Below are 12,761 nucleotides of genomic sequence, written 5' to 3'. Positions count from 1 at the left end.
TGGCTCTCACAGACCTGTAACTTCTTCTTTAAGAGTCTCCTCTTTCCTCCACTCATTACCTGTAGTAATGGCACCTGTTTAAACTTGTTATCTGTATAAAAAGACACCTGTGCACACCCTCAAACAGTCTGACTCCAAACTCCACTATGGTGAAGACCAAAGAGCTGTCAAAGGACAACAGAAACAAAATTGTAGCCCTGCACCAGGCTGGGAAGACTGAATCTGCAATAGCCAAACAGCTTGGAGTGAAGAAATCAACAGTGGGAGCAATAATTAGAAAATGGAAGACATACAAGACCACTGATAATCTCCCTCGATCTGGGGCTCCACGCAAAATCCCACCCCGTGGGGTCAGAATGATCACAAGAACGGTGAGCAAAAATCCCAGAACCACGCGGGGGGACCTAGTGAATGAACTGCAGAGAGCTGGGACCAATGCAACAAGGCCTACCATAAGTAACACACTACGCCACCATGGACTCAGATCCTGCAGTGCCAGATGTGTCCCACTGCTTAAGCCAGTACATGTCCGGGCCCGTCTGAAGTTTGCTAGAGAGCATTTAGATGATCTAGAGGAGTTTTGGGAGAATGTCCTATGGTCTGATGAAACCAAACTGGAACTGTTTGGTAGAAACACAACTTGTCGTGTTTGGAGGAAAAAGAATACTGAGTTGCATCCATCAAACACCATACCTACTGTAAAGCATGGTGGTGGAAACATCATGCTTTGGGGCTGTTTCTCTGCAAAGGGGCCAGGACGACTGATCCGGGTACATGAAAGAATGAATGGGGCCATGTATCGTGAGATTTTGAGTGCAAACCACCTTCCATCAGCAAGGGCATTGAAGATGAAACGTGGCTGGGTCTTTCAACATGACAATGATCCAAAGCACACCGCCAGGGCAACGAAGGAGTGGCTTCGTAAGAAGCATTTCAAGGTCCTGGAGTGGCCTAGCCAGTCTCCAGATCTCAACCCTATAGAAAACCTTTGGAGGGAGTTGAAAGTCCGTGTTGCCAAGCGAAAAGCCAAAAACATCACTGCTCTAGAGGAGATCTGCATGGAGGAATGGGCCAACATACCAACAACAGTGTGTGGCAACCTTGTGAAGACTTACAGAAAACGTTTGACCTCTGTCATTGCCAACAAAGGATATATTACAAAGTATTGAGATGAAATTTTGATTCTGACCAAATACTTATTTTCCACCATAATATGCAAATAAATTGTTAAAAAAACAGACAATGTGATTTTCTGGATTTTTTTTTCTCAGTTTGTCTCCCATAGTTGAGGTCTACCTATGATGTAAATTACAGACGCCTCTCATCTTTTTAAGTGGTGGAACTTGCACTATTGCTGACTGACTAAATACTTTTTTGCCCCACTGTATACTATATACAGGAGGAGATGACTTACAGGTATATACTATATACAGGAGGAGATGACACACGTATATACTATATACAGGAGGAATGACACACAGGTATATACTATATACAGGAGGAGATGACATACAGGTATATACTAAATACAGGAGGACATGACACACAGGTATATACTATATACAGGAGGAGATGACATACAGGTACATACTATATACAGTGGAGATGACACACCGGTATATACTATATACAGGAGGAGATGGCATACAGGTACATACTATATACAGGAGGAGATGACACACGTATATACTATATACAGGAGGAGATGACATACAGGTATATACTATATAAAAGAGGAGATGGCACATAGGTATATAGAGGAGGAGATGACATACAGCAGGTATATACTATATACAGGGGAGATGACATACAGGTATATACTATATATAGGAGGAGATGACACAGGTATATAGTATATACAGAAGAGATGACATACAGGTATATAATATATACAGGCGGAGATGACACATGGGTATATACAATATACAGGAGGAGATGACATACAGCAGGTATATACTATTTACAGGGGAGATGCTATATACAAGAGAAGACATGCAGGTGTATACTATATATAAGGGAGATGACAAACATGTATATACTGAGGTGAAAATGAGGGGTGTGAGGTGAAAATGAAAAGGTGTGAGTGCAAAATGAGAGGAGTGAGGGAAAATAGTGGAGTGAGGTGCTAAAACTAACCACAGATATTTACTATGCCCGGGCAACACCGGGCTCTTCTGCTAGTTATCAATAAAACTGCTGTATAGAAGATTGAAAATGACCACATATTTATATACAAAAACTGTACTAAGTCCAATAGCACACCAACACAGTGACTATATAGTGGTACAGTGGGAAGTCCAGTGATTTACAGGTGACATCTTCTAGGATTCTTGTAGTCATTCTGTTTTCCTTCTCCATTTGTCCCTGACCACCATGAAGACTTACACGTCTTGTCTCTCAAGAGACTCACATCATTGGTTGATTCCTTTTTATTACAGTGGGAGCATTATACTGAGGATAGGCGATAAATGAGATTCTGCAATCAGCCCTTCAATAAAACATGCAATGCATCATGATTTCTGTGCCTACGTATAAAGTCAGAGCTACAACATGGGCCTATTGCCTTTGATATTCTGTGAAAACACTTTTGTATGTGTGAAAACTGAATACTAAAATCAGAGCTCTCATGTAAAAAAAAAGTCATGACCTCATACAATTCTCTTCATATCAATTCTTTCCTATAGGAACACTCTTTGTAGTGTGAGATATTATAGACATGTTGTTGTAAAATTCTGAAAATGGTCAAATATAAATGTATTGACTCATTTTTACAGGGGAGAAAATTGGCAGCATGTACGCAGAATGTTTCCGACACCACCCAAGGGTTAGAAAACGAGCCAAGGTCTTCTGTAAATTCCTATGTCTGCCAGTCCATTATTATACCATCAAACGCAGCTGGTCAAGGCAATTTTATGTCTTCACAGCCCATAGTCCTTGGTGATCAAATGATAGGTGAGTTTCCAGAAATAAGGACATTTTAAAGATATTCTGTTATGCTACAATATTGCATTATTACTGATGTTCTTTTATCTGAACCAGGTGTGACAACAGAAACAACGCTGGAAAAAATCACTTCTCCCGTGGACTTGTTTCCAGGAGAACATTCAGAACTAAAAGATGTCATATTCTACTACAGGTAAGCAGTGGTTTAAAAAATAAAAATAAAAAATGAAGATTTAAAATCCAATAGCCTATCACTTTTAATTTATGAATTTTCCTGAATTCTGTAGACCATTAATGTAAGAATTTCAAGCATAATGTGTCAAACACAAATGCACCATAAAGTGGGACTAGCAGTGGGTGACGTTCTGTAGACTCTGTGCATGCCGCTCACTGATGTCCATTAGTCCTAATCACTCATCAATGATAAAATCGCAACACTAAGAAAAGTCGTGAAATTATATATAATGTGTCACAGGATCGTGTTTAATGATATGCAAATGATTAATAAAAAGGAAACCTTTTCAAATCCGTAACATGTCTATCGATCCTGTGATTTCCATAACTCTACAACTGTTCCTTCTTGGTGTTGCAATTTCAATACTGAGGAGTGTCTCTTGATAATCTGCCTAGGGAGATTGCAGGATTGTGTTTTTCCCCCAATGATCCTCCTTCTATATGTTTCACCTTAACCGACACCTTATTCGCTATTAAGAATATAAAGTGTAAGCTTTTTATAAATTGAGTGCAGCAATTAAATTCGTACAGCCGTGAAAGAAAAAATTAATACTTCTCACTTTCTGTATTGCAGTATTGTGTTTGGAAAACAGACACAAAAACTGTGTGATTTCACTCTAAATAAAAAGCTTTGCAGCACCTACCCTCTCAATCCTTTGTAAAAAAAAAAATACCCTGTGAAATAGAAGCTAATGCTATGTTCAGACCATTAAAAATTTTCATCTGTGACCCAATAGCTACATTACACTTGGTTCAGACTGCAGCTCTGTTAGACTAGTCTCTAGTTTAACATTGGTCATTTGACAAAAAATGAACTTAATTGGTATCTGACAGCAGCACGATCCCTCCACCTCCCATATCAAACTGATAGGCTATGTTCACACGTTGCGTTTTTGTTTTTTGCTGTGCTTTTTTTTATCTTCTTTAAATTTAAAGCTGCATTTTACAGTACTATCAAAGGCTATGAGATCTCAGAAAACTCATACGCATACATTGCTTTTGTTTTTCCTGACTGATTTTGAAAGCTGCTGTGTTTTTGGAAACTGCAGCGTGTCACATTTTGCAGCATTTTTTCAATGAGTTTATAGCATTTTTTTCACCCATAGAAAGCAATGAGTAAGTGGGGAAAAATGCATTAAAAACATGCAGGTATCAGCTTTTGCTGCGTTTTTGTTGAAAAAACCTAAAGAAGTTAAATCATGCTTTTTGGGGGGGCACTAATCTTTATCAACATGCATGGGGTGTCTGAGGCCCACAGGGGGAACAGACCCTAGGGGCCCACCCTACAGCTATATGCAAATACCTTAGCCGTTCTCCCCGTTATAGTGGAGCATCAACTGTAAAACATAGGCGGCGGCTGCAGATCTACTGTTCGCTACCATAACTGGGATATGCAATTACAGTAGTTTGCATTAAAGGTGTTCTTTGAATGCAAGTTATCACCGATCCACAGGTCACGCAGGTGATAACTTATTGATCGGTGGAATCCGACCATTGGAAACCGCACCAATCGGAAGAATGGGGAACTTTTATCCTTGACAGGACACTTTTATCCCCATTTTAAAATGGAGCTGCAGATGTGATGTCTGACCGCAGCTCCATTCATCCTCTTTGGGGGCTTCCAGTAAAAGCCAAGTGCAGCCCCTTAGGGATTGACTGGATCAATGGTCGAGTCGTACATGCCACTCCATACTAATGGGGATAAGAGTTCACATTCTGCATATCGGTGCAGGTCCCAGCAGTCGGACTCCCACAAATCAATAACTTATCACTTATCCTTTGGCCACATTCCCACGTTCAGTATTTTACATCAGTATTTGTAAGACAAAACCAGGAGTGGAACAATCAGAGGAAAAGTATAGCAGAAACATATGCACCACTTCTGTATTTATTATCCATTCCTGGTTTTTGTTTACAAATACTAAGGAAAAATACTGACCAAAAACTGAATGTGTGAATGTTTCCTTAGGATAGGTTATTACTTATTTTCACCGTAGAACCCCTGTAAGTGCATATTTGCTTCTATGTAATAGTCACAGTACAGGGAGGGATTAAACGTCCAAGTATTTCAACTCTATTGTAAATCAAGAATCTTCCCTTTATGGAAATCAGAGAGAACAAGTGACCTCCATACACAACACAATCCACTATATACCTAGACCAATAATACACATACAAGGAACAAATACAGCTACACTGTGACCAGACTACATATTACCACTGCATAGTGATCGACTAATGCCACCTACAGGGGACAAATACTACCACACCATGACCAGACTACATTTTGCCACTACATATGGATTTTTAGGAACATTGGTAATCTAAGAGTATAATTTTAGTATCCGAGTTGTCCTAAGTTCGTTCCCATTCATATAAACAGTATACAGTATATCCCATTAATAAATATAAACTTTATATGAATAATAACGTCACTGCTGGTAAATACATGAATTCTCTATTAAGTATAGTGTGAATGTACTGTACTTACATTTGCTAAAGTTCCACAACTTTATATATCTCCCCGCTACCACTCTGACAGCCCTGTTTTGCATATAAGCTTCTTCTAATGGAGCGCCATTGACTTTTTTGCCCACTGATGATGTTATACACAGGTGCTCTGTATATAGTATACAGTGTGTGGTGTCAGTGTACAGGTAATGCAGTGATCACCAATGACACTATACACGGGAGCTCTGTATAGAGTAACATAGTAACATAGTTAGTAAGGCCGAAAAAAGACATTTGTCCATCCAGTTCAGCCTATATTCCATCATAATAAATCCCCAGATCTACGTCCTTCTACAGAACCTAATAATTGTATGATACAATATTGTTCTGCTCCAGGAAGACATCCAGGCCTCTCTTGAACCCCTCGACTGAGTTCGCCATCACCACCTCCTCAGGCATAGTAACATAGTTAATTGTGTATTGTGTACAGTTAATAGTGATCACCAGTGACATTATACACAGGAGCTCTGTATACAGTGGGGCAAAAAAGTATTTAGTCAGTCAGCAATAGTGCAAGTTCCACCACTTAAAAAGATGAGGCGTCTGTAATTTACATCATAGGTAGACCTCAACTATGGGAGACAAACTGAGAAAAAAAAAATCCAGAAAATCACATTGTCTGTTTTTTTAACAATTTATTTGCATATTATGGTGGAAAATAAGTATTTGGTCAGAAACAAAATTTCATCTCAATACTTTGTAATATATCCTTTGTTGGCAATGACAGAGGTGAAACGTTTTCTGTAAGTCTTCACAAGGTTGCCACACACTGTTGTTGGTATGTTTGCCCATTCCTCCATGCAGATCTCCTCTAGAGCAGTGATGTTTTTGGCTTTTCGCTTGGCAACACACTTTCAACTCCCTCCAAAGGTTTTCTATAGGGTTGAGATCTGGAGACTGGCTAGTCCACTCCAGGACCTTGAAATGCTTCTTACGAAGCCACTCCTTCGTTGCCCTGGTGGTGTGCTTTGGATCATTGTCATGTTGAAAGACCCATCCACGTTTCATCTTCAATGCTCTTGCTGATGGAAGGAGGTTTGCACTCAAAATCTCACGATACATGGCCCCATTCATTCTTTCATGTACCCGGATCAGTCGTCCTGGCCCCTTTGCAGAGAAACAGCCCCAAAGCATGATGTTTCCACCACCATGCTTTACAGTAGGTATGGTGTTTGATGGATGCAACTCGGTATTCTTTTTCCTCCAAACACGACAAGTTGTGTTTCTACCAAACAGTTCCAGTTTGGTTTCATCAGACCATAGGACATTCTCCCAAAACTCCTCTGGATCATCCAAATGCTCTCTAGCAAACTTCAGACGGGCCCGGACATGTACTGGCTTAAGCAGTGGGACATGTCTGGCACTGCAGGATCTGAGTCCATGGTGGCGTAGTGTGTTACTTATGGTAGGCCTTGTTACATTGGTCCCAGCTCTCTGCAGTTCATTCACTAGGTCCCCCCGCGTGGTTCTGGGATTTTTGCTCACCGTTCTTGTGATCATTCTGACCCCACGGGATGGGATTTTGCGTGGAGCCCCAGATCGAGGGAGATTATCAGTGGTCTTGTATGTCTTCCATTTTCTAATTCTTGCTCCCACTGTTGATTTCTTCACTCCAAGCTGGTTGGCTATTGCAGATTCAGTCTTCCCAGCCTGGTGCAGGGCTACAATTTTGTTGCTGGTGTCCTTTGACAGCTCTTTGGTCTTCACCATAGTGGAGTTTGGAGTCAGACTGTTTGAGGGTGTGCACAGGTGTCTTTTTATACTGATAACAAGTGTGAACAGGTGTCATTACTACAGGTAATGAGTGGAGGAAAGAGGAGACTCTTAAAGAAGAAGTTACAGGTCTGTGAGAGCCAGAAATCTTGATTGTTTGTTTCTGACCAAATACTTATTTTCCACCATAATATGCAAAAAAATGTTAAAAAAACAGACAATGTGATTTTCTGGATTTTTTTTTCTCAGTTTGCCTCCCATAGTTGAGGTCTACCTATGATGTAAATTACAGACGCCTCTCATCTTTTTAAGTGGTGGAACTTGCACTATTGCTGACTGACTAAATACTTTTTTGCCCCACTGTATAGTGTCAGTGTACAGGTAATACAGTGATCACCAGTTACATTATACACAGGAGCTCTGTATATAGTGTACAGGTAATACAATAACCACATACACAGAAGCTCTGTATATAGTTTATGGATAGGTAATGCAGTGATCACCGGTGACATTATACACAGGAGCTCTGTATGTAGTATCAGTGTACAGGTAATATACACTGCTCAAAAAAATAAAGGGAACACTAAAATCTCACATCCTAGATATCACTGAATGAAGTATTCCAGTTGTAAATCTTTATTCATTACGTAGTGAAATGTGTTGAGAACAATAAAACCTAAAAATGATCAGCGTAAATCACAGCTAATATCCCACAAAGGTCTGGAGTTGGAATGATGCTCAAAATCAAAGTGGAAAATGAAGTTACAGGCTGATCCAACTTCAGTGGAAATTCCTCAAGACAAGGAAATTATGCTCAGTAGTGTGTGTGGCCTCCACGTGCCTGTATGACCTCCCTACAATGCCTGGGCATACTCCTGATGAGGCGGCGGATGGTCTCCTGAGGGATCTCCTCCCAGACCTGGACTAAAGCATCCGCCAACTCCTGGACAGTCTGTGGTGCAACGTGACGTTGGTGGATGGTGCGAGACATGATGTCCCAGATGTGTTCAATCGGATTCAGGTCTGGGGAATGGACGGGCCAGTCCATAGCTTCAATTCCTTCATCTTGCAGGAACTGCTGACACACTCCAGCCACATGAGGTCTGGCATTGTCCTGTATTAGGAGGAACCCGGGGCCAACCGCACCAGCATATGGTCTCACAAGGGGTCTGAGGATCTCATTTCGATACCTAATGGCAGTCAGGCTACCTCTGGCGAGCACTTGGAGGGCTGTACGGCCCTCCAAAGAAATGCCACCTCACACCATTACTGACCCACTGCCAAACCGGCCATGCTGAAGATGTTGCATGCAGCAGATCGCTCTCCATGGCGTCTCCAGACTCTGTCACTGGTGCTCCGTGTGAACCTGCTTTCATCTGTGAAGAGCACAGAGAGCGCCAGTGTAGAATTTGCCAATCCTACTGCACAGCATCACTTCTCCCGTTCTGTATGCTGGATGTATGGGTGGTGTAATTCTCAGTATCTGTAGTATTCTGTATGCATACACTGCACCGCACTTTGTCCAGTCCTGTACACTGGGTGTAATTCTCAGTATCTGTATTGTGCTGTATGTATACACTGTATAGTAACACTTCTCTTGTCCTGTATACTAAGTGCAATTCTTAATATTATTCTGTATATATACTGCATAGTTCAACTTCTACTGTCTGATATACTGAGTGTAATTCTCAGTATCTGTATTATTCTGTATATATACACTTCACAGTATTACTTCTCCTGTCCTGTATACTGGGTATAATTCTCATTGTCTGTACTATTCATAATATATACGCTGCACAGTACCACTTCTTCTGTCATGTATACTGGTATAGTTCTCAGTATCTGTATTATTCTGTGTATATCTATATGCTTACAGTACCACGGCTCCTGTTCTGTATTGTTTTGTGGTATTTTCTTGCTCAATAAAATAGTTCTGATTTAAGAGAAAAGCCAGTTGGGGCCTGTCTCAATTGACTAATCTAATCCCAAGAGTTTGAGGATAAGATCAGATTGAATTCCATATGTACAAAGATCCACATATGACAGTGAAGGATAAGTTTCTGTAGAACTCTTCTCAAAAGATTAGAGAAAGGGCACCATATGTTTTATCAGTTTGTAGCTTGTGCTTTTTGGAGATTGTGTGCACTTATAACAATTAATGTAGACATATTAAATCTAGAACTCTAGACACAAACACACAAGGTCAAAATTGCTGGTACCCCTCCTTTAATGACAGAAAAACCCAAAAAGACAAAAATTGTCTAAGAAATAACTTGAAACTGACAAAAGTAATAATAAATAAATAAAAAATCTATGAAAATGTACAAATGAAAGTCAGACATTGATTTTCAACCATGCTTCCACAGAATAAAAAAAATAAATAAAACTCATGAAATAGGCCTGGACAGAAATGATGGTACCCTTAACTTAATATTTTGTTGCAGAACCTTTTGAGGCAATCACTGCAATCAAATGATTCCTGTAACTATCAATGTGACTTCTGCACCTCTCGACAGGTATTTTGGCCCACTCCTCAAGAGCAAACTACTCCAGTTGTCTCATGTTTGAAGGCTGCCTTTTCCAGACGGCATGTTTCAGCTCTTTCCAAAGATGCTCAATAGGATTTAGAAGGCCACTTTAGAATAGTCCTTTTTTTCCTTTTAGCCATTCTTGGGTGTTTTTAACTGTGTGTTTTGGGTCATTATCCTGTCGCAAGACCCATGACCTGTGACTGAGACCAAGCTTTCTGACTCTGGGCAGTGCATTTTTCTCTAGAATCCCTCGATAGTCTTAAGATTTCATTGTACCCTGCACAGATTCTCAACACCCTGTGCCAGATGCAGCAAAGCAGCCCCAGAACATAACAGAGCCTCCTCCATGTTTCACAGTATGGACAGTTTTTTTTCTTGATATGCTTAATTTTTCCATCTGTGAACAGAGCTGATGTGCCTTGCCAAAAAGTTCCATTTTTGTCTCATCTGTCCATAGGACATTCTCCTAGAAGCTTTGAGGATTGTCACATGCAGTTTGACAAATTCCAGTCCGGTGTCCTCCTTGGTCATCTCCCATGAAGTCCACTTTGGCTCCGACAACGATGAATGGTGCAATCTGATACTGATGTTCCTTGAGCTTAAAGTTCACCTTTTAATCTGCTTTGAAGTTTTTCTGGGCTCTTTTGCTACCATTCGTATTATCCATCTCTTTGATTTGTCATTCATTTTCCTCCTGTGGCCACGTCCAGGGAAGTTGGCTACTGTCCCATGGATCTTAAATTTCTGAATAATATGTGCAACTGTAGTCACAGGAGCATCAAGCTGCTTGGAGATGGTCTTTATAGCTTTTACCTTTAACATGTTTGTCTATACTTTTCTTTCTAATCTCCTGAGACAACTCTTTCCTTCGCTTCCTCTGGTCCATGTTGAGTGTGACACACACCATGTCACCAAACAGCACAGTGAGTATCTGTAGCCCTATGTACAGGCCCATTCACTGATTCCAAGATTGTAGACACCTGTGATGCTAATTAGTGGACACACCGTGATTTTACATGTCCCTTTTGTGACATTATTTTCAGGGGTACCATAATTTCTGTCCAGGCCCATTTCATGAGTTTTTTTTTTTTTTTTTAATATTGTGGAAACATGGTTGAAAGCAATGTCTGACTTTCATTTGTTCATTTTCATGCATTTTTTTAAATTTATTATTACTTTTGTCAGATTCAAGTTATTTCTGTGACCATTGTGGGTTTTTCTGTCATTAAATGAGGGGTACCAACAATTTTGACCATGTGTGTATGACTAGAGATGATGAAATTTGTTAAGATTTTGGCCCCGAATCTGATTTTTACGTATTCGGGCCACATTCAAACACTATTCGGGCCGAATGTATGTCTTATGATTGGTTCTAAACATATTCGGTAATTGACTCTAATGAAGTTCAGCTGTGTTTAACGAATATTGCAAAAACAATATTCAAATCCGATCGTATTCAGAACCGAATCTGAACAAATTTGCTCATCTCTACTTATGACTATTGGAGAGGGGATTGCAAAAAAGCCTTTGGGCTATGTGCACACGATGTGGAATTGGTGCGGATCCGCAGCGGATTTTTCCGCGCAGAAACGCTGCAGTTCCGCAATGTGATTTACAGTACATTGTAAGTCAATTGGGGAACAAAAAACCTGTGCTAATGGTGCGGAAAAATCCACACTGATTCCGCAGCAGAATGAAAATAAGTGCATGTCACTTCTTTTGTGCGGAACTGCAGCGGATTTGGACCCTTCCATGATAGAAATCCGCAGGGGTAAAATCTGCACAAATTCTGCATCAATTCCGCAGCTTTTCCGCACAAAATCCGCATAAAATCTGCTCCTGTGGATTTTGCCAGGAGAGGCGTATTTGGTGAAGAAAATTCTGCACCCCATTCCGCAGCGTGTGCACATAGCCTTACTCGATTACTGACGACTACTCTCTATAACAGCTGCTGGATTCCAAGTTCATGTTGCTCACAAACAGATTAACTTTTTTAATTTTACAGGTCCAAAGAAGTTACTCAGTCCTGTGTTTTTGGTCGCGCTACCACAGTCCGCTTGCGCTGTAATCCACAGAAAACTAGTTTAGGCACTGTGCGTGTACCAAGGTAAGACATTCTCTACAGATTTTGAAGTTTTATAGATACTATATTTTATGACCTTGATAATTTCTGCTATTTCTTAATCAATATGGTGTCTTAAAAATGTTTTTTTTTTACATCAATTTTTAAGAATGTTTATGTTCTTGATGCTGACAGTTATGACTTCAATTTCACTGAAAAATGAACTGATACTAACCATTTACCACATTTGTATCTTCAAAAGAATGTCTCTGCATAACCAGTAAGGGATCTGTCGTTGTCAACTGGACTCCTACTGTAATGACCCTTATTACATAAATCTCTGCCAGCTCAGTAATGCAAAATAAAAAAATGATGCAAATGAATATTCTGTATGTGCACTTTCAAAGTTTTATTTAGAGAATCCGTTTATAAAGTCCCTTTATAAAAGAGAGTAAAACCTAAGTCACTTAAGGGAGGAAATACAATAGAGCAGCATTTATAGTTGGAGAGTTAACTAAGTCCCGGAGGGAGCATTTGTAGTAGATGATTGAAGCAAAACTAAAGTGGTGGTCTACTACTTGCCAGGGTTTGAATAATAATTAAGCAAGGGGTAATTAAACGGTTTATCCAGGACTGTGATATAAACACTCTCCTTTTAGGATAGTTTCTGTAAGTAGCATGTCCAGCTGACTTAACAGCACCGGGACCCATGTTGGGGGAGACCCAGTAACATGCATATTGCTCAGTCAGGATGTTGTTTTCTGCCT

The 12,761-nt window shown here is 40.2% G+C and overlaps 1 protein-coding gene across 1 annotated transcript in view; it reads left to right on the top strand.

Annotated features, from left to right (window-relative positions):
• ELAPOR1 (endosome-lysosome associated apoptosis and autophagy regulator 1) overlaps positions 1-12,761 on the top strand; it is a 349,091-nt gene that overhangs the window by 253,175 nt on the left and 83,155 nt on the right. The window contains exons 16-18 of the mRNA XM_069756493.1: positions 2,775-2,952; positions 3,040-3,136; positions 11,938-12,039. Coding sequence (XP_069612594.1) covers positions 2,775-2,952; positions 3,040-3,136; positions 11,938-12,039 — 377 coding nt within the window. The remainder of the gene's footprint in view (positions 1-2,774; positions 2,953-3,039; positions 3,137-11,937; positions 12,040-12,761) is intronic.

Source organism: Ranitomeya imitator, chromosome 3, assembly GCF_032444005.1.
Source record: "Ranitomeya imitator isolate aRanImi1 chromosome 3, aRanImi1.pri, whole genome shotgun sequence".
Taxonomy (NCBI): Eukaryota; Metazoa; Chordata; class Amphibia; order Anura; family Dendrobatidae; genus Ranitomeya; species Ranitomeya imitator.
Note: the sequence above shows the minus strand (reverse complement) of the source record. Positions and strands in the feature narration are given on the sequence as shown.